This window comes from Rhamphochromis sp. 'chilingali' (assembly GCF_963969265.1).
Source record: "Rhamphochromis sp. 'chilingali' genome assembly, chromosome: 2".
In the NCBI taxonomy this organism is placed as follows: Eukaryota; Metazoa; Chordata; class Actinopteri; order Cichliformes; family Cichlidae; genus Rhamphochromis; species Rhamphochromis sp. 'chilingali'.
The window spans coordinates 25,215,092-25,237,299 of NC_137930.1; the positions used below are offsets into that span (position 1 = coordinate 25,215,092).

At 39.5% G+C, this 22,208-nt stretch overlaps 1 protein-coding gene across 2 annotated transcripts; it reads left to right on the plus strand.

Moving 5' to 3' along the window:
- Positions 1-237: 237 nt before the first annotated feature.
- On the plus strand, positions 238-21,374 carry LOC308385793 (AP2-associated protein kinase 1-like). 2 transcript variants are annotated; one of them, XR_013969646.1, is made up of 21 exons: positions 238-1,270; positions 2,520-2,638; positions 3,848-3,956; positions 4,207-4,349; positions 5,453-5,574; positions 5,881-5,962; positions 7,222-7,354; positions 7,457-7,560; positions 7,867-7,949; positions 8,103-8,263; positions 8,754-8,875; positions 8,990-9,328; positions 9,599-9,744; positions 9,841-10,016; positions 10,099-10,188; positions 12,041-12,136; positions 13,070-13,177; positions 13,613-13,783; positions 14,920-15,027; positions 15,348-18,783; positions 19,571-19,702. XR_013969646.1 is itself a non-coding variant. In XM_080864931.1 (20 exons), exons 1-20 carry the CDS (start codon positions 1,108-1,110, stop codon positions 20,248-20,250), a joined length of 3,255 nt encoding a protein of 1,084 aa, XP_080721057.1. In that variant the 5' UTR covers positions 238-1,107; the 3' UTR covers positions 20,251-21,374. The 2 variants fall into 2 exon arrangements, 1 of the variants encoding a protein (XP_080721057.1); XM_080864931.1 differs by lacking the exon at positions 15,348-18,783 and having other exon boundaries at positions 19,571-21,374.
- The last annotated feature ends 834 nt before the right edge of the window (positions 21,375-22,208 follow it).

Consider the following 22,208-nt stretch of genomic DNA (forward strand, 5'->3'; position numbering starts at 1 on the left):
TACACAACGTAAATTGTAACATAAAATGACATTATTTTTGTCTCCATTGTTTTTTAATTAAACCTATAAAATCGAAAGTAAAACATAAATGCAGAATATGTCTTTATATAATTGAATTTTATTTTATCATTTGGATGCACGCGTGGAGCGACGTGACGTAATCGCGTCACATGATCACATAAGCTAGGGGGAGGCTGCAGCTGCGCTCTGAACTACAATACCCATAATTCCGTCCGCTCGTCAACAGCAACAGCTAGGATGTTGCGATAACGGTGGAAGCCAAAGATTGCTGTGGTTGCAGAGATTATACCGCTGGGCTGAAACCTCTGTCTACTGTTTTGGTAGATGTCAGAGTCTGTGATTACATATTCGCAGCTATAACTGCGACAGGCGGCGTCTTCAGTCTACTGTCGATTCGACGCTTGTTTGTGTTGATGAGAGGCTTCATCGCGCTAATGCGTTAGCCAACTAAAATCATAGTTTTTATTTATTTATTTATTGTAAATGGAAGCAATTAAATAGCGACACGGTCAGCTAGCTATGTGGCAACAAACGGTCGCTCCACTTGGCTGAGGATGGAAATATTTTTGCTGGCAACGCTGTCAGACAAGTTACACGTCGGTTACATCGCACCCGAAGACATTATCTTCAGAGGATAACCTGGATAACCTTAACGTACACGAAATGTCATAGCGCGTAAGTAGCTAGCATTGAGCTAGCCTAAAAATGGCTGGACGAGATGGAGATGGACCGAATGTTATCGCCGTCAGCAGCAGCCGACCGTGAACAGCTGGATTGATAGCTAAAGAAATACTTTCTCCGGAGATGCTTTAGCCTCCTGGGTGGTGTAATTCACTTACATAACAGTTAGTCGCAACGGCTCTAGCTATCACCAACTGTCTTGATCTGGCAAGCAAATGGGAAATTTGCCACCAGAAACCTGAGTTCTCACAATATTATATATCATAAAGGCATCACTACAGGCTCCACATAGACTCGTTAGGGTTACAGTCTGAACTGCTTTATTATCTATATCACTGCAATAATTGTGCATACAAGGACCTACAGCTCATCTGAAGCCGCAAATACCCCTGTCATTTTGACACTATGAGGAAGTTCTTTGATTCCCGTCGGGAGTTAGTCAGCTCCGGGCCTGGTTCTGGAGGAGGAGGGAGCAGCTCGGGGTCCAGCCACGCAGGCGGCAATTTCATTGGACGAGCCTTTACTGTCGGGCGACACCAAGTCACTGTTGAAGAGATAATTGCTGAAGGTAAGAAAGAGTTGCAAAGACCAGATGATGCCATTTGTTTGTTTGTTTTTGCCCGTTCTCTTGTCTCCTGATATATGATATGTGTCCTGCATGCCCAGTGCATGGGTCGCATAACAGAGATGCAACCTTGTATCATTCCCACAGGGATAATGGAGCTGTGAATCTATGTATTTCAGGTACATAAATGCTAAACATAGGCAAGCTACTTCATCCAAACTGTACTCTGACTAACACACATGCATACAATTTTCTTTTAGCTCTTGTGAATCAGATGAGTGATTCAAGCAGGTGGAGATGTACCTGATGTCAGGCATATGTGTGATTTCTTTGAAATGAAAGGTTTACTGTCAAAGAGATTCTGTATTCAAGGTTTTTGTAAGAACAGCCATTGGCAGGAAAACGTGGAACATCAGGATAATATAATGGGTGCTGTATAAGAAGCCTGAAACCTGACCACTAAAAAGTATTTTTAATAGTTATGTTAAACCAGTACATTTAGTCTGAGTGTGCATTTCTAATGTCCAGTAGCAAGTGAATAGGCTTGTGTGAACATTAGCTGTGTATATTCTGTTGTAATGCTTGCATTAATCTATTCTTAAAGTCTCTTGTCTAACTTAGACACCCCTTTATTCTACCAGGAGCTCTCTGAACCAAAGACTGCACAGTATCTATGCTTTTAATCAGTTCTGTTAGGCTGCCAGCTACACGGCGAGTGCCCAGTCTTCATATAATACAAGAAAACAGTGCAGGACAGCTCATCGCGATGTCAGCTTTTACTGTAGTCACATAGACGCTCCAGACGTGGCTCTAAACCCTCAAACTAGACTGATGCTCTTGCAGATGTATAGTACCATACTGCCATTACACATGATGAGCGAAGGATGCAATGTAAGCTGTGATGTCTGCCTGAAATTGATGACTCCACAGCTAAACTCTGCACAGCAAATTTGTGGTCTGAGCTATACCAGATGGTTAGGCCTCAATGTAGGCCTCTACGTAAACCCCGCAGCAATGACATGACTAATAGATATTATGCTATAAGGCGGTGCCATTTGGTGCTGATTGTGCTTTTTGATGTGAGAATATACATGGATAGAAAGCTCGACAGTTGCTGAAGAATTGAGGCTTAAAAATGAGCACGTCTGCTAAATGTTCAAAATCATGGTATCCTGATAAGGTTCATAAGATTGATGTTTTGATTTTATTTTGAATGCACATTTTAAATGTGTCGTTTCTCTGCATCATGCAGGTGGCTTTGCAATCGTGTTCCTCGTGAAGACAAACCAAGGGGTTCGTTGTGCTCTGAAGAGGATGTACGTCAACAACGAACACGATCTCCAGGTCTGCAAGCGTGAGATTCAAATAATGGTGAGTGACTGAGACTAAACATTTCTCCACAGACTTTCCCTTTAAGCTGTCGTGGTTTGGCATGCTGGGTAAAATCACGTAAGGCAAGCACAAAAAAGTCCTTCAGAAGAAATCCACAGATGCCTCATTCTGTCCAGAATAAGTAAGAGCAATGCACACCCTGCAGCAGGCTTGTTTGGATTGTTCTACCACATTTGCCATCCTAGTACTTAGTGTGCTGTTTTTCATTTGCCTTTCATGGTTTGATATAAATAACCAGATTAATGGGCTGTTTATTCCTTAATGAATTGTTATTTTCTAAGCATTTATTATTGGTAAGGTATATTAAAAAAAGGATGGGTGTTTGACACATCTCTGATCACATGAAATAACATTGATCTGCATATATCTGCTATAAATATGTTATACATAAAGATGTTTACATTACTCTAAAGTAAAGATTTCTAGGGAATATATATATTTAGTATATAAACAGATATTAATGCCATGGTAGCCTACCACAAAATATGAATAGTCTATTATGGGTCTTGGAAAGTTTGACAGCATTTTTGATGGCTATCCTGTATTTGTCTTTGATGTTAGAGTCTGTATAGTTTTCCGTTCAAGGCAGCACTCCAGAAAGAACCAAGGAAGAAATATATGGCAACAGGTGTTCAAATTATTAAAACATGGCAGATTGTATAATTAAACAAACACTTCATAGAATTATTTTCATCGTTGGCTTTATTTTGCTTCTGAAGCCAACTGACCTGTCTTCCCCATGTGATGTTTGTGTAATGCATGTATGGTCGGAAGGGTAAGATGGCGCTGGCACGGCTGGCAGCCTTAATCCAATTTCCTTCGGGATGAATAAAGTATGATCGATCAATCAATTAATCAATTAACTGACTCCAGTATTCGCTGTGAAGATGGGGCTTCCCCAGCATTCAGGGATTTCGTCACATCTCAGTCTTTCTCGCTTTGTGTCTCGCACACTCTCATTGAGATACACAAACACACTCATACACAAGCAGATGGTGCTTCACCTGGGCTGTACTACTTGACTTTTTTTTTTATTACATAATAGAGTTTAGATTTCAGCTCTCCATTGACACTGCCCCTGCAGATGAACGTCTCATACTACATCTCAAAACGCTGACCTTATCGAATGAATGGGTTACTTTCTTTTATAGAAAGAAATGGAAACATTTTGTGTTTGTGTTCTTGCAGAAAGATCTAGTTGGTCACAAGAATATTGTTGGTTATCTGGACTCCAGTATCACAGCTATGGGATCGAGGGACGTATGGGAGGTGCTTATACTAATGGATTACTGCAAGGGTGAGTGCTGAAAGCGAAGTGAAACCTCATGCCTTGATTATTGAAAGAATTTAAATTTCTGTTGGCCTTTCAATTTCAGGATGGATTTGTTAAAGTGCAGTTGTGCTATTAAATGAATCAAAACACGATTACACGATAAGTCTGAAAAAAATTGTGATAGAACATGCAGAAGTTAAGGTAAAATCAAATACTTCTTTAGTTAATTTCCTCTGTTTTTCAATGTGCTGCCTAATTGGATGGTATTTTGCAGGAGGTCAGGTGGTCAATTTGATGAATCAGAGGCTGCAGACTGGTTTCACTGAAGCTGAGGTGCTGCAGATCTTCTGTGACACCTGTGACGCTGTTTCTCGTTTGCACCAACGCAAGACACCTATCATCCACAGAGACCTTAAGGTGACACATTTTGCCACTGACACTCACTCTAAAACTGCAGCAGTTATCTTTTTCTCTGGTTTGTTTGATATTTTTTTTCCACAAATTAACAACTTCCAGTCTCAACTGGAGTCAGGATAACTGCTATTGGCTTTTGCATAAAGTTTTATGCAGTTTTTTTAACCTTTAAGTTTTTGAACCTTTAAAGCTCAGGGTTGGGTGCACAGAAGCAAAGTCAGTTTAGGCTCTGTCCCAGCTTTTTGAAGTCATATGTGAACAGCCAGTAATTCACTGCTATGTACCCTCTGCTTTAAGAAAGAACAGTTGGCCAACACCTACTGTCAAGATACTCCCATCCTGGCACCGTCCTTATATAAACCACACTAGTGCAGGCAGATTATTTTGTGGAGTGTGCGACATGTCAGAGGAAAATGTGGAAAATGTTCCCTGACTCAAAAGAATTTGGCATTAATGTGAGAAAATGGCCTAGAACAAAGTATAAAAGATTTCAAAGTGGCTGTTTGTTTTAATACAAATATTGATTGATTCAATCATTGGTACACAAGAGAACATGCACAAATATATAGAGCTATTAATATTTTACTCCGTTTTTAAGCACTATGCTGTGAGTTGATTGATAAAGAGAAGAAAAAGGTAGTTTTAAAAATACTTCAAATAACTTCCACTCAGTCAGCAGCTGTCTCATTAGTCTCTGGTTACTGTCACTCAGTAATTATATAGAATTATATGGACTTCAGTGTATTACAGATTTGCTTTTGATTTATTTTTTGTTGTTGTTGTTGTTGTTGTTGTTGTTTTTTAGTGATAAAACCTCAAAAATAATGTGTGACAGAGTCTTTAGAGCATATCGAGAGGAACGTGCAAGTTTTGAATGTGGCTACAATCTGAAAGTCATAATGTGAAGGTGTAGATTATAGATGCAGTGCACCTTTATTATTATTTCAATCTCAGATCTTGCAAGAAACAAAGGCCGTTATTTGACTTGGCAGTGTGGCTCATCGCTTACTGCCAAAATTATTCCTTTCACGATAAAAACCCTGTATTGTCCTCAAAGCAAGCAGCCCTGCACGTCACTGTGTGAGTTACGTCTTGTATGTCTGCAGGTGGAGAACATCCTCCTGCACGATAAGGGTCATTATGTGCTGTGCGACTTTGGTAGCGCCACTGACAAGTTCCAGAGCCCTCAGACTGAAGGAGTGGCTGCTGTGGAGGAAGAGATCAAAAAGTTTGTGCCTCTTTTCATCCTCAACTTTCATTCATTTGCACATTTTCTAGGTAATGTGGCACAGAAACTGACTGCATTTTTAAATTCCTAAGCAGCTTCATTGTTTTGTTTTTTTCTTTATTTTATTATGTTTTTGAACTTTCTCAATATTTCACCGTTGTGTGGAATTGAAAGGTTCTGTTTTTAGGTTTAATTTGTGATATCTGAAAGCAAAACTCATTTGTTTGCATTTATAAGCACATTGTGCTAAGCAAGTTATCTTTTTTCAATACCTCACTAAAAATCTGTAGCTGTCCCTTATTGCAGGTATACCACCTTATCATATCGTGCTCCAGAAATGGTGAACCTCTACAACAATAAGATCATCACCACGAAGGCAGACATCTGGGTGAGTGAAGATTGCAGACTGCTGTGATATTCATGATGCATGGTAGTCGTGATGAGTTAATACATGCAGCATATACTGGTACCTGGTATAAATCTCAACTTAAATGTAATGTTTGGCTTAAACTACAATATTGTGCAAAAGTCTTGAGCCAACCTCTCATTTATTTCTATTTTGCTTCCAAGGAGCCAGACTTTTTTCTTTGTGTGTGAATCATTTAATCGTTGTTTTACTAGCAGCCTGTCACAGAAAACACGTTTGTTTGCAAAACTACCGAAAATAACGCAGTTTCACAGGCATAAAAGAGTAGTTTATGATTCCTGCAGGTCTAAAAAAACTAACTAGAGAAGAGGAACAGTATCTGAAAGACGTGTTCTTAAGAAATAGGGAAAAAAGTTTTAGTTGAAATTATTTACAAAAAGTATGGAAGAGGTCAAGAGAGAGGTACAACAGTGAATGTCTACAGCCATCCGTAAAGCACAGTGGAGAATGTGTTTGGGGTTGAATTTCTGCCAGTGGTGATGGAGATCTTGTCAAAATTGATGGAATTGTAAAATGCAGAAAAATACCATCATATTTTCAATACCATCTGAGTTTAGTCCAATTTCAACTGCTTAAGTTTCTCAGCATGACAGTGATTCCAACCTCACTGCCAACGTAGTAAAAGCATATCTGGTTAAAAACACAATGCAACACTATCAGTCATGGATTGGCCTCCCCAGATCACAGACCTCAACATAATTGAAGCAATGTGAGATCTATCTGACAGAGAACAAAAAAAAGGCAGCCAGCATCCAAAGAAGAGCTTTGAATGTCCTTCAAGAAGCCTGGAGAACTGTTCCTGAAGATTACTTAAAGAACTTGACTTCAGACTGTGTTCAAGTGTAAAGCTGGTCATACCAAATATGACCACCTTTGGTTTGAGGCTTGTGTTTTTTCCTTATATACTATATTTCTGTGTATGTTTGCAGTTTCAATAAAGCATCGCACATATTTCTCATTTTCCTAGCAAAATTTTAAAGAAATAAAGGGGTGCTCAAGACCTTTGCACAGTACTGCAAGTTTGACATTATGGCCAAAGATTAAACACGTCTTAAAAACAAAAATATAAAATCTCTAGGTTTGTGAAATAGCTATGATGTTAATACACAAATTTATAGTGCTATCTCAACTGGTGTTTGGATGGGAAATACTTTCTTATCACCATATTTGATGAATTATCCTCCTCTCTTCTCGGGCATGCATGTGGTTGTCTTCTCCAGGCACTGGGCTGTTTGCTGTACAAGCTGTGCTTCTTCACTTTGCCCTTTGGTGAAAGCCAGGTGGCCATCTGTGATGGCAGTTTCACTATTCCAGATAATTCCCGTTACTCTTATGATCTTCACTGCCTCATTCGTTAGTACCGCTTACATTTCAGAAGCATAAATTTCATATCTACTAACAGACTGGTGTCTACCTTGTTGAGACTTTCATTTTTATGTACACGGTATGTTTCAGGGTACACGCTGGAGCCAGATCCAGACAAGAGACCAGATATCTACCAGGTGTCCTATTTTGCTTTCAAACTAGCTCAGCGGACGTGCCCTGTTCAAAATGTGAAGGTCAGTGCCTCTTGGCACCAGAAGTAGTCAAAATATTTGGATTTGCTTGACTTTGTCTCATCGAGACTCTGCTATGGGTTCTCTGCCTGACCTACATATGGATACAGGCCAGTTGTCACGCTGTGGGAGGAAGATAAGCTTGGATTCTTTATTTTCATAGAGTGTAAAATACTTGTTAGTCCTGATGATATTTTAGTTAAAAAAAACTTTTTTGTGTGTGAAACATTGATTTTCTCATTGCAGATCTCTTTGTAAAATCTGTGCAGACTTCATTGTAAAGCCTTTCCTTTTTTTTTCATAAACAAGAATTCTCCGATTCCTTCCAAACTTCCTGAGCCAGTCAAAGCTAGCGAGGCTGCGGCAGCAAAGAAGAGCCAGGCTAAGCCCAGGCAAGCATGACCTGCTTTCACTGTGTTACCATTAAAGCTGTAGTAACGTAGAAGTAATTAGGTATCATCTGTATTCTGATACTCATTAAATAATTATGTTAACACTGTTTGCCATGATTAACAAGAAGGCCAACATCCTCCCTTTGTTGCCAGACTGACAGATCCAATTCCCACCACTGAAACCTCCATCACCCCTCGCCAGAGGCCCAAAGCAGTCCACACCCAGCCTGCTGCTGGCATCTTACCCATCCAGCCTGCTGCTCTGACCCCTCGCAAGCGGGCTAATCTCCCTATTGGTGCAGCACAGCCTGTGGGTACGTACAGCACTCTGTCCTTATTTTCCTGTCTGTCACAGGAAAAGAAAACCAGTCTTTTGAATAAGGATGAGAATAAATACAGGGATGTCTCTAATCCTTTGTGTGCACGTTGAATACCTCAATTCTCAACAAGAACAGCTCAAATAAACAGGTGAAGACTCATGCAAATTAAAGTTATCTAACCAAAACCCCAAAGTGATTATGAAATGAATTTCTCTGCTTTCACTTATAACAATGCTTCAGGTACTGTAGGTTCTTTTTTGTGTGATGAATCACTTTGATGTGTTTGCGTTTAATAGACTGTTTAATTCACTTTAATGCATTTTGATGAGCGTTATATCGTTTTTTTGTTGTTGTTGTTTTTAAATTCAAATAAACTTGTTTGTGTTGCTTCACATTAGGTCTTTTGAGCATCTGTGCAAGTATTCAGATCAAATTGTCTCCACTGACTGTAGAGTAATGCGCTCTTTTGTGTTTTTGTCTGCAGGAGTCAGTTTAGATCTCTCTCAGCCAGCTGCAGCTCTTCAGTCACAGAAGGCTCAGGCTTCAGCTCTGCCTCTCATTCAGTCACAAAATAATTCAAATCAGACTGCAGCTCTACAGAAGCAGGTTCACTGACCATTGTGTCTTCTTTAACAAAACAGATTATAAGTTGCTTTTATTTGCAGATCTACTGTTTTTGAGTGACAGTTCCTTTCAAATGTTAAAATCTTTGCATGTTAGGCTGTGCAGCCAGCTCCAGCTGCAGAGACAGCAGCACCAGCAGCAGTGGCATCACCGGTGACCAAAGCTGACATCCAACCACAAGCACAGCCAACAGTACAGCAACAGACTACACCCACCTCTGTTGTGAGCTCAGCCTCCCAACAAGGAGCACAGACCCCATCCAGCCCAGCCCCGCCTCAGCGCCCAGCTCGTCGTAAGCAGGCCAGCCTGGCTCAACAGCCAGAGGCGCAGCCTTCCCCCAGCAAGCCTGCAGTATCTCAGCAGCAGATAACTCAACCGTCAGCTACCCAGGCTCAGCCTGGCGCTACTGAGAGCAGCCAAAAACCAGCTGAGACAGTAAGTGGCTTGCTGGCAAACATCTAGCTTCAAACAATGCCTAAATACCAGCACTGCAGAGCTGTCAACGTCATCCTTTTCCCCTTAATCTACATGTGGCATGTCCTGATCTAAAGTGTTTCTCTGTCTCATCAACCAGAGTCAGTTCAAAATGTGAACAAATGTGTTGTTTTTTTATATTCTTCCTCTTGTGAACACAATTAGCTGTCTTTCTAAATTAAATAGTTGTTGATTTTTGATATTTTGGCTTCCTTTGCCTCTTTTGATCAGACCCCACCTGCTACTCCAAAGACAACTGAAGAACTAAACCACCAACGCACACCGAGTGACGCCACAGCTCCTGCTGTTTCTGCAGTTCCAGAGAGCGACTCCTCACAGCAGCCACAGGGAGCTAATGAAGAAGCAGCTCTCAATCAGTAAGTGTCACATTTTCTTCAATAATATTCAACTACAGCTTCTCCTATTTGGTTTATTTATGAGGTTTTGCTGCTGTTGTTGATGTTTACTTTCAGATCACTTCCGTCTCAGCCAAATCTTAGTGATGCAGTACAGGACCAAAGTAAAAATGTTCCTGCTTCTGGTGCCACCACAAACACCCCTACACAGCCAGCGTGGAACCCCTTTGATGATGACAACTTCTCCAATCTCACTGCTGAGGAGTTTACAAGTGATGCCAAAAAGGCTAATGGTAACATCTGCATGCTAATGTTCATGTGCAGTATTTTTAAAATAGGATAAACAGTGAATGACAGAGACTCTCCTTTTATCAGACCTAACCCCAGATACTGAAACAACTGCTTCAGAAGAGTTTATACCAGGCCTTCAGGCCTCAGCTGTTGATACCACCCCACAGGAAACTGGTATGTGAGTTTTTACACATAGGATAGGATAATTCACATAGTTTTTCTTCTGTGTGGTCTAAGTCAACGGTCCCCAACCTTTTTTGCGCCACTGACTGGTTTATGTCCGACAATATTTTCATGGACTGGTCTTTAAGGTGTCGCGGATAGATACAACAAAATAAAACCAATGCCGGTACCAAAAAAAAAAGATTTATTCATAACACACGGGAAAAGACCCAGGGAAACCAAGTTAACGATAAAAACAATAAAAAAAAAATTAACGCCTGAAAACCATGAATTTCATACCCGAGCCTCAACTCTCGCAGCCGGTACTGGTCCGTGACCCCGGGGGTTGGGGACCGCTGGTCTAAGTGATCCTTGATTGATTACATTTACTATTATAATCGAAACTGTGATTATAAAAATGCAAAAAATATAAGCATGTAATAAACTAATGAAACAAGTAGATACAAAATATGAAGGTGATCTTGTCAAACTAAAATGATCTCATTGTACTTTAATGCTATCCTTAATAAATATAACAGTATCAGGAAGTTTAGGAACAAGAGACTCTACAATAATACAGAGAAAACCCCATATAAGCCTTAACTTAGAGACAGTGGGAAGGAAAAACTTCCTTTTAACAGGAAGAAACCTCCAGCAGAGCCAGCCTCAGGGAGAGGCAGCCATCTACTGCCACTCAGTAAGGGGTGAGGGGAGGGAGACAGGACAAAAGACACACTGTGGAGAAGAGCTAGTGTGAATAAATGAATCTTGATAATTAATCTTATGATTGTCATCATATCATCTAACACTAGCATGAGTTTATTAAGACCGCTGTAGATGATATTTACTGTTATCTATACTATGTTTTTCCCTCCTTTTGTTCCACATGAAGCTCTGCACTATAAAATCTGGAGGAGAAACTTTAAAAGTAAACCTCTTAATGCGCCTAATCCTATAATCTGATAGCTTTAATGAGCTTTGGAAAACAACAGGGCTGCACTGTAGTGTGTGTTAAACTGTTAACTAAGCTATGCTGGCTCTCTTTTAACTTGGCTCAATCACTGTAGTTAACTATCCTGCAAACCTGACCAGCTCCAGTGCAGAGTTTTGGTTTTAAAATCAGCTGTGCTCATTTTATTTCAACGTCTTCACTAAATCGTCCCTGGTGATATTCTTTTTTTTCTTTTATATAGATTTCCAGCTGATAGAATATGTTGTATATAAATACCTTGGCCGTTACAGTTACATGAACTGTGTAACTGTCACTTCGCTACGGGAAAGCGTTCAGCTGATGATGTGGAAAATGTATAAGTGTTGTTGTATTTTGTCTGAAAGTCTGTTGCAAACTATGTTTGAAAATAAACATCACAGATTAGATAACTGATTAGTCAGGTGGTATTTATGAAAGAGAAATAGCTGTGAATTAATATCACCAACAACTGTCATGATTTCCACATGTCCTTCATTATGGGATAAACAACAAAATAACAGAATCAAAACGATGTAAAGACGACTCATTCATCGATGAGATGTTCAGACCTGACCTGAAACAAATATTTATTTTATTATGAAATAGTTTTCTAAAGCACCGCTGATCATCTAAAGGACACTTTTACTTCATGAGACAAGTCAATTGTTTTTTAATTGTGAAACGAATAAACAGGTATTGCACTTAGTGAGGTTAGGTAAGTTCATTAGCCTCAGTTTTAAAGCATGGTTGTTGGATCTGCTTTTGAATCAAATTTGCACTGGAGCATAATCAGGCTGTTTTCCTTTTGTATTTTTAGTGTAATTTTCCAACCTTATGTCATGGATTATAAATCTGTCCTTTATGACACCTCTCTACACCTCCTCTGCTTTCTAGTTGAAAGACCAACATCCATTCTTGATGTGGAATCAGGAGCCTCGCTGCTGGCTGTCCCTGATCCTTTCCATACCCTTGAGCTGTCAGATGCACCAGGTAAATGCCTGTCTTTGTGGATTAGTATACTGCTTGCATATGTGTGAACTGTTATTTCTAAATTTCCTGATTTGTTTTAAGTAGCGAGCCCATTCTTCGCCACACATGCCGATGCCTTTTGCAATATTAAAGAAAATCAGATCAGCATCAGGCTTACCTGGTAGCGTACGTTCCAGCAATAGTTCTTGCTAGGCATGATGTTCTCAGGTTGTGTGTCCATCTATGCCCTTCTCCTGAACCCAGTAACAGGAAATGGTTTTTAATTTTTGCACAACAAAACACTTTAGCATTATATTATCCAAATATATTGTTTAACAAAATTATTAGACCACCACCACAGGAAAGGTTTATGCCCCAGCTGCCCTAAATTAGCAGTATTGGTAATTACCAAATCATCTTTTATGTTTCTGTAATAGTTACACCAGTATATATACAAGCTCACTAATATATGCCTAAATGTATTTATTGATGTTAGTATGAATTTACAAATTTATTGTTTTACACAAAAAGAGAAAAAAATAGTCCATTAGTATTTTTTGATTAAGATGCCAAATTACAGTTATTTACTTAGGGCAGCGATTTCTAGCCTGCCTGCTTAGCCCTGTACTGGACTCCGACTGTTGTTAGCCCAACCTACTGCTTTTGAATGTAAGGACAGGGTAAGAAGGTTGCAGAACAGAGCTATACCCCCAGACAGAAATTACAAACTGGAACTGAATGGAATCCTTGAAAGTTTTAAGTTCGAGCAGGCTACTTGGTGAAGGTGTGCAAGCTTCTTTTATCAGTAAATTCTTCAGTTTAGACAACATTGAACTCCGGGCAATGTTTTGAGCTTTGTGTGAATGCCTGTGACTTAACATCTTTACATTTTTGACACAGTTGTGCTTAAATATGTCTCATTTGTCTCCCTCTTATCTTTCCACTGGGTTTTAGAGAAACTGATTGAAGGACTCAAATCTCCAGACACATCTTCACTCATGCTTCCTGACCTCCTGTCATTATCCGATCCTTTTGGTGGGAATGTGGAAGAGTCTGCAAAAGGTGTGTGTGTGTGTGTGTGTGTGTGTGTGTGTGTGTGTGTGTGTGTGTGTGTGTGTGTGTGTGTGTGTGTGTGTGTGTGTGTGTGTGTGTGTGTGTGTGTGTGTGTGTGTGTATTCAAGTTTCTGTGTTTAAAAATGCATCAAATACATGGAAAGGTTTAAAAAAAAAAAAAAGCAATTAAGGCGTTTCAGATATTATAGTGTAACGCTATTTATAGTTTTCCTTTCCATTATTTAAAAAACCCTATAAATAAGAAGAGAGAAGTTTATTTATATTTACCTTTGTGTATAACTTCACACTTGGCTCTTTTAATGTTTGAAAGTAGTAGAAGAAACCTCACTGACAGGCTGTGCATTCATCTGTTTACTTGTTGTCAGTGAAAATTCAACCATAAGAAGACCTCTTCCTTTGTCCACCTGTCCTGACTTGTCTCAGATCCTCTCACGGCAGACGACTCTCTCCTGGGCTGCTCTCTGATCTCTGGTCCATCTGCCCCCCTGGCAGCAAGCAGTGCAACTTCCTCTGTGTCTTCTGCTCCCACTTCTGCTGCCTCTGCTTTGGATGATTTCAGCCTGTTGTCTGGAGACTCCACACAGCCTAAAGCAGGTAAGGAACTCTGCCAGGGCTGAACTGAAAGCAGCATTACCTATGACCTGCCTACCGTGATCTTTGACAGAAACTTTCCTGTATTGTGGGTAGCGGTGTTTTCCTTAGAGACATAGCACCAACGATGTTCTTTACCATCTCAGTCATGCAGCAGACTGAGCTCTGCTGTCGAACACTAGCTGGGGAGCAGAAACCGACATCTGTTGTCAGCTACAGTTTTGAAGACTGAAGACAATATCAGCACCTAACCAGTGAAAGTGAGATGTGCAGTTGTAGTTCAGTGCTGCAGCCTCTTCAGTTAATTATCCTGCAAGCTTTGGAATTACCACAAAGGTGCATGTTTGGTCTTATTTTTGTTGGCTAATTAAGAATGACACTTTAGCAGAAAAGCTAATGTGGATGTTGCAGCAGGCTGTTGTCTGGCTCCATGTAGCCTTCTGCTGTGCCTCTGTGTGGAAAAAGGGGAGGCATTGAAACCAAATGATCAAAGAAATCCTCACCAAGTGGAGTTGGTTTTCTGATTCACCATTCAGAAAAAAGACATTTTCACCACTGAGTGGCATCAGAAGCACGGCTTAACAAAACCATTTTCATTCAAAATGTTCTCGACTGGCCTCATGTGTTTTTTGTTTTGTTTAGTTTTTTTCCTGTTTGTGTGTCTTGTGTTTCACTTAATCTTTAAAAGTTAAAAATGAAGGCAAAGTAATTAATCTGTGGAAGTGTTCTCTATGTCACAAAGTGAGAGCTGTACAGCTGTGGTTTAGTTTTTCGCTTCTTGGCTGGTGAACAAAAGCCTTTGACTGTCGTTGACAGTGCCAGCTTCAAATCACAGCCTGACTGTGCACCAGCTGCATGAAAACAATAACTACAGGCCTCTCCTCATAGCATCTTATCAAACAGGCTTTGTGCAGCAGATACGTTTTTGGAGTAATGGCTGGGTTTTTTTTGTCTTTTTTAGAACATTTTTATTGTAATGAGGAACAATAATGGCTCGTATTATCACTAATGTCTTAAATTATATGTGGAAGAAGCAGCTACACTATAAAGCCCTTATAAAATTGTTTTCCTTAGAGCTACCTCTAGTTTCACTTCAAAGGTTTTCTTTTTTGGGATTATTTGGCTTTTATTTTGTGCAGACTCGTCTCTCCTGATCTCAGACTTTGAGTCCCAGCAACCCAGCGCAGAGGCTGGTACAGAGGATGAGTTTGACCCTATTCCCGTCACAGGCCGAAAGAATTCCCAAGGTATGTCTTTACACTCTACTCTAGGAAGCACTGGATGGGAAAGATGGTTCCAGAAAAAAATGAATCGCAGTGATATTTACTGAGACGCAGACCAGCTAGCTGTATTATTCTACATGCTCAGTCAAAGTAATGTTTGAAAACCTGTAGAAGGAAATGGGTAAATTCAGCCCTCTCTTTCTCTTTTCTCTTTCTTGACCTCTCTCCCCCTTGCTTTGATTGCTTTATGTGACTCCCGCTCCTGCGCCCCTCCTCACCTCTGTTTGCTTGTATCCGTCTCGACCCCTTTGCCTCCCTCCCCTCCTTTTTTGTCTCTCGGCCAGTTTCAGGAGGCCACTCGCGCAGTAACAGTGGCGGCTCTGAATCCAGCCTTCCCAGCTTGGCCCGCTCCCTGTTGCTGGTGGACCAGCTCATCGACTTGTAGGCACTCTCCCCCCCCCATAGAAGCTGTAACACTGGATTATAGACTGGCATAGCATAACAGCGATCAACACTGTTGTCATAGCTAGCTTCCTGCACCCCTTGGCTGTCATCAGCATTGTAGTTGCTGCAGTAGAAATCACCTTTCAGTGCTTTTTTCCATTCCTGTCCTTTCCACCATATCGATCCAATCATCTGGCCTATCTTGACTTCTCATCTCTCACCTTCACCGTCATGTTTTATCTCCTTGCATCATGTATTGTGCATTCTGGAAGAGTGGCCAATACGCAAACGTATCATCATCATACTTTCTAAAGATGAACCATTACACCATTTCTGTCAATCAGGATATAATACAGCTGTCCAGTTTGTCTGAAAAACACTGCATTATTCCTTATAGCAAACTATAGAAGATCATTGTTGTAATGTATAATAAGCATAGTTCTAAGTGGTTGTAGTTATAATCGTGCGCAAGTGAATTTGTCGTCGTTTGCCTTTTTAAATTCTCCTCCCCAGATTTATTTGCACATTTTAATGAAAAAAAACATGCAGAAAAAAAATTGAGTGACCATTTATTCAAATGAGGTTTATTCCTGTAAAAGCCAAACTTCTTTGAAACTTAGTCATGTAGCCTGATTTGCACAGTTGCAGAAACGTTACCTCTGTCAGAGCTGTAGGAAGGAATAGCTTAAAAATTTAAAGCTGCTATAGATTAGGCTGAGAAACATTAAACGGTGTTACAATCTGGAAACCAGACAGCCATAACCTCAGTGAAGTGCCATAAAATAATAATAATAATAATAATAATAATAATAATAAAAGAAGCAAACTGCTGGATTTCTGAAAGCAAAATGACAACGTCACCACAAAACTGAACTACTAGCAAAATACAGTATGTCCAACCACGCAGTGAGAGCCAGCACGCTTTCTTTTATGCTCTTATTTTGAGCTTCTTCGTATTTCTTTTTTTTTTTACTTTCGTCCTCAAGGCAGGCAATAGATAGGGTTGGAATTAAAAATGATGAAACGGGGTCATTTATCTGTGTTAATAGCAGCGTGCCATATCGATAGTAATGCATGACAATAATTTGAAAAATCAGCAGTAATAGGATATAAAGTAGCAGTTATATATAGGCAGAGCATACATGACTATTCATATCATTTCTTGGCACTAACGCATCATTTCACAAATTATTTTCACATTAGCATATTCATTCCACATTGTGCAATTCCTTCTGCATTCCTTATGTTTGTTTACTCCTAATTTGTGTAAATAGATATCTGCAACTCCCTGCAGGCTCCTATCCAGACCGTATATTATATGAAGTCATTGTCATAAAGCTTTACTTGTGGAAAACATATTGCTTTACTTGTGAAATCTCTCTCTCCCTGTTAATACATGTTAATATTATAGCGTGTTAGAGAATGAATGTAAGAAATAAATATTAGTCTATAATACAAAATATATCTATGATTCTTAACACCATAATCATTCAATAATATTGAAGAATATATATAAATATCTCATTCCTCTTTGTGGAATTATGTGTTAAGGAAGTTTTTTTTCTTTCTTTCTTGGTTCTATCTACTCAATAATTGTCAGTACATTGAAAATGTATAGATGATAACCCTAGTCTGTTCAGTCTGAAAGGCCAGACTGAATCCTATGTCTTATTCTATCTTCGTGAAATGAAAGTGAGCCTGTGTTCTGTTTGTTTACATGAACTGATGAAGGATTATATTTTTATTCAGAACAGTCTTCTTCAGAGCGGGAGTTGATGCGCTTCATTTGAAATTGTGCTTTTAAAGTCGTTTCTTTTTCTTTTCTTTTTTTCTTTTTGTTTTTGTTGCTTAGCCGGTTTTAGTGGTCACAGGATTCATATCAAAAAGCATGGCAGTGTTGTTGAATGTTACGTTCATGTGTGTTGGTATACAGTGTTATGACGTGTGTGTGTGCGTGGAGTCCAAATTGTTGGCTGTGTTTTTTCCAGTAGCCTGTTTGTGTTGATGTTTGCTGCAAATATGACGACGGTCACGTCTCCTCTGAAAGCACAGGCCCTGACCCTCCTCCCATTCTAAATTCTCTCAGGTAGTCAGAGCTACATTGCTCTCTCCGAGAGCTGGAAATGTACAGTATTGGCTTACTGCTCCCTGTCTCGTTGTCCTCTCGAGGTCTGCTCTCCGTATTGCAGTTATTGAATTACAGATGTGAAACGTGTGAGGGGCTCTGTGAAGTGTGGAGAGGTCTACTCTGCCAGTCTGCCAGTCTTTCAGTGAACATACTGCACTCCTGCTGTAGCTGTGGTTCAATTATCAGACAGCATCGCTGTCATGAGTTAGAAAGGATCAGCTCTGTAGTCAGCAATATTGATGTGTCCGTAGGATCCGATGAAGATACTTGCTTCCGTGTACCTTTTACTCGTTAAAAAGTTATTTTGTAAAGGACACTCTAAATGTCCTGATATGTTTGTGCAAGATCTAATAAGAAGACCAGAAGTTTCATGCTAGCAGGTTTAATTATGTACACTATATCGGCTCCTGTGTTATTTCAGTTTATCTGTCTCTGCCCCCAAAATTGGAAGTGTTTTGAGTACATCAAATTTTTGGTCCTCATAAATCTGCAGGAAAAAAGAGGTGGAGGAAGCTGTTTTAAAAGCAGGCGTAATGACTGCAGGTCAGCTTGTGTTTTTGAGCATCCTCTTTACGATCCTTCCACTGAACAGCTCAGTCTTTTGCAGTCACTGTTTGAACCTATGCAACTCCCGAGCTTTCTCCCTGTAGCTGCCAGTGTGCCGTTGAAATCAGTGGGAAGACACAAAAAAAAAGCCAATCGAGACGATTCCTTGATGTGAAACAGAAGCCCCTCTTTTATTTTGTTCTTCTTTTTTTGGTCATTTGTTTGTTTTCTCCTCTCTTGTTTTTGCCAAAAGTGGCCACTGCCCATTACCTGATATTACTGAGTGTTTTGAGACGCCTCCTGTCATTAGGGCCCAATCCCGCGTCAGAGCTGTGATATTGTGTGCTCCTTCTATTTTTGTGAGATAACTAAAGAATTATAAAGGGATGGCAAATAAAGTACAAATGTGAATGTCAGCTTGTCGAGTATTGATTCTATGCTAATTGTGTAAGTGGTTTATAAAGACTACATTGTTTATTTATCCTGATATTTCTATTTTTGCTCAACTTTTTTTTGTTTGCTATAATGATATCTACCTGAAGTAAAGGCTTCGAATAGGATTTTGTATGTAAATAATCTATTAAATGTGATGTTATTATGTAGGAGGATAGGTTTAAAGCATTAATAAGAATCTCCCTGGGAAACACCTTACCTCTACTCAGGTAAGACGAAACAGCAGCTTCATGCTCGATTTAATTCTAATTTAATTTAATTTGTCTATTTTTTTGAATTTTTTTTTTCTTACGCCACGTTTTCTGTGTTGGTATTGAGGCAGTTTAATAGCTCCATTATTTGTTTTTTCAGTTAATATTTTTATATGCATGCTTTTAAAGGAAACTTTTTTTTTTTTTAGTCTAACATCATCATGGAGGTTTTCAATTACATAATTATTAATGTAATCATCCATCTTTAATCAATAATGAATTTTAAAGGAGCAATTAAACAGCAACAGTTACTCCTTCATACACTGTATTACATAATTCCAGTTATTCGTGATACAGGTCTGACAGATCACGCTGGCATAGCTGAACATTTTTGTGCCCCAGCACATTTTCCTAACAAGTTTTTGACTTTTAACATGCATCAGATAACTCAGTGTACATTCATTTAATAAAAAAAACTTTGAATTAGAATTCATTTTATGAATGCCTGGCCACTGTGATTTGCACCAAAGCAGGTGAAAAGATATCCTTGAAGTTTAACTAAAGTTTGTGTTAAACTAATGATCAACCGTTTCCTTGATTTTTATTTTTTTTTCTCAGTGTATGTTGCACCATTTTGACAATACTATGATTTTTGTCACAAGGAGCAGTTTACTTGATTCTTTTTAAATTAAGCATCAATTTCTTTTCAATATAAAAATAATAAGAAAAGAAATGTCACTGTGTTGAAAAGCTCTCGTGCATCATTCTCCCTAGGTGACCTTTCTCGTGTCTCTTCCTCATACAGACCTGCAGAGGGAGCCGAACAGCAATGAGCTGCGAGCCGCCTGGACAGCAGCTTCTGTGCAGCTCGCAGAGGAAAAACAAAAGCTGAGAGTCCAGCAGAGGACTGCATCATGTGTCTATGATAAACACATGTTGCTGACAGATGAATGGTACAGTCAACACCATACCAGACAAACTCCTCGCACCAGTCTTCATTTCACACTATTAGACCAAGAATCCCAATTCCAGCCTCCAGACAGCCAGTTTACCTCTGATGTCTTCCAGCTGGCCCCTTTTAAGACTCCAGCAAAAGAAACTAAGGTGGCGTCTCATAAACCTGTTGAGGTGTCTGATGTTTTCCTCCAGGCCCCGTTTGGAAAGAGGCAGGAAACCACCAAAGAAGTTCCTATCAACACTTGTGTATTTAAGTCTGGTGCACAGCAAATCCAAGCCAGCAAACCGCGTCATTCAGCTAGAACGCCATTTTCTCACGTTTTTCAGAGTAGACGAGCGGCTCCAGAGACGCCTTTGCTTCAGCAGCCGGTGGCCGTGCACCGGGTCGTCTCCAGGATCGGTCAGCAAGCCGCCGTAGGCTCAGTAGCTGTGGGGCCGTTACATTCCTGGACCATAGGGGGTAGAGCTCTCGATGACCCGTTTACCGCTGCACCATTTCAACCAAGATGTTCTCAGGAGAAACCCTGATTATATAATCATCTTTAAAAAAAACAAAAAAAACAATTAGGAGCTTTTTTTTTTTTTTTTTGCAAGTAATGAAGAAGCCAACATATAGTTCAGTGGCAGTATTACTTAAATCTCTGGTGTAATTTTACTTTTGAGATTATTGTTGGCTATTTAAAATAATTGAAGTAATCCTTAAACCAGTTCATGTTAAAACTTGATGTTCTACCTCAGCCATGAGATCCGTCTTCAGTCTGAGAACCGCAGTGCATCACATCAGCACTTTACAAATAGTTTGAGCTTTGGCTAAAATGGTCATCGTTCATGGATCTGTCACTGACAAAAGTTAATTTAAGTTTTTTAAGGAAATCCCTCCATGTGTCACATTTTGAAAGGAAAGAAAATCATGAGCATTCTAGCATTATAGAAAACACAAACAACTTCGATCTAATACAGTAGGTGCTGTAATTGTGAGTAGTTGTGTTTATAATGTTGTTGCGGTTTCCTCCTTAGTTCACATTTAGAATACAGATTGTGCCTTTGTTTTCCAAAATGACTCAAAGCTGGTCGACAAACTGACTTAGTGTTCCCACTGACACCAAATCTTTTGCTATAAACCAAAGAAATTCTACAAAACTAAATGTTTCTTCATATTTGCTGCTTTCAAATGAACCGAGTTAAAGCATTGTAGATTTACTAAACCTGCAGCTGTACGTTATTCAGAATAAAGTTCCCAAAGAATGAATTGATTACTCACAAGCTACCCCTGTTGTTCCCAGTTAGTTCCCACTAACTGCTGTCATTATAGCACAGCCAATTTTACAAGCTCCTTATAATGATCTTTAAAGAAGTTATATATCATATCTGTTAGTTTAAATCATTGGCGTTTTATGTGTTTGTAGAAACTCTTAGAAAAACCAAGTTCATTTCCAATAAACTGCTACTTCAGTGAGTTTTTTTTTATGGTTTACAAGAATTTGTTTCCAGTTTTGCTTCACACTTTGGCAAAGATGTGGACTTTTTTATAAACCATACTGCCTTTGCTGGAAAAGTATTTTGTTCATGCGTAGTATTTTTTTGAATCTATACTATCTGATTATTAATACTGGACTTTAGGAAATATCACCAGTGAAAATAAATGAATTATGAACACAATGGAGATCTTTTTATTCACTGCTTTGACAAACAATGGTCACATTTCTGTTCTGAATGTGTTGTAAGAGACATAAGCTGAAACTATTAAGTTTTTTGTCTGACTCTGTTTGGATCGTCCAGATTTTGAAGATTAACCTCTAAAGATTTATATAGCTGAAGGGAAATAGATAAGCACGAGAGATTTATTATAAATTAGCTCAAGGCTGTGTGTAAGCTGCACTGTGGCTCATAAATCTGCATGACTGGGGGTGATTAAGCTGCCTGAAGACACTCACTGCCATTGTTTGTGCAGCCAAGGTAAACAGTAGCACTAGCAAACCTCAGCAAAAGCATAGTACTCCATTTATTTTGACTGTTTTTAAAGGTATGGGGGAGAAAGAGCTGCACAAACACTGCTGCTCCTTCTCGCATTGATGGCGTAGGTTAATAAAAGAAGACAAACACTCTCCCCTGTATAGCTGCAAACTGAATGAATCTTTTTCTTGCTTTCATGTGAATTCTTTGCCAGCATTAGGATACATAAACACCTTCTTCCACATCTCCAGGTCATAATGGTTATATTTTGCTTTCACTTCGGCAGTTTGCTGCCTTTAATCCCACTGCTGCCTCTGCTTCTGGAAGTTTTCTTTGACACGCCTCCATGAGCTCACCGCTCACAGGACTGCAAGTCCGCCTGCGCATGTCTGCGAAAGCATTTCCTACTGGTGAAAAAAACTGAACAAAAACACATGGAAAAGTTACATTAGGATTTATTTTAGGAGATCTGAGTTTAATGAAAATCAGCTGACCGGCTGTGGATTGTTACATAATGCATTTTCCCCTGTCTT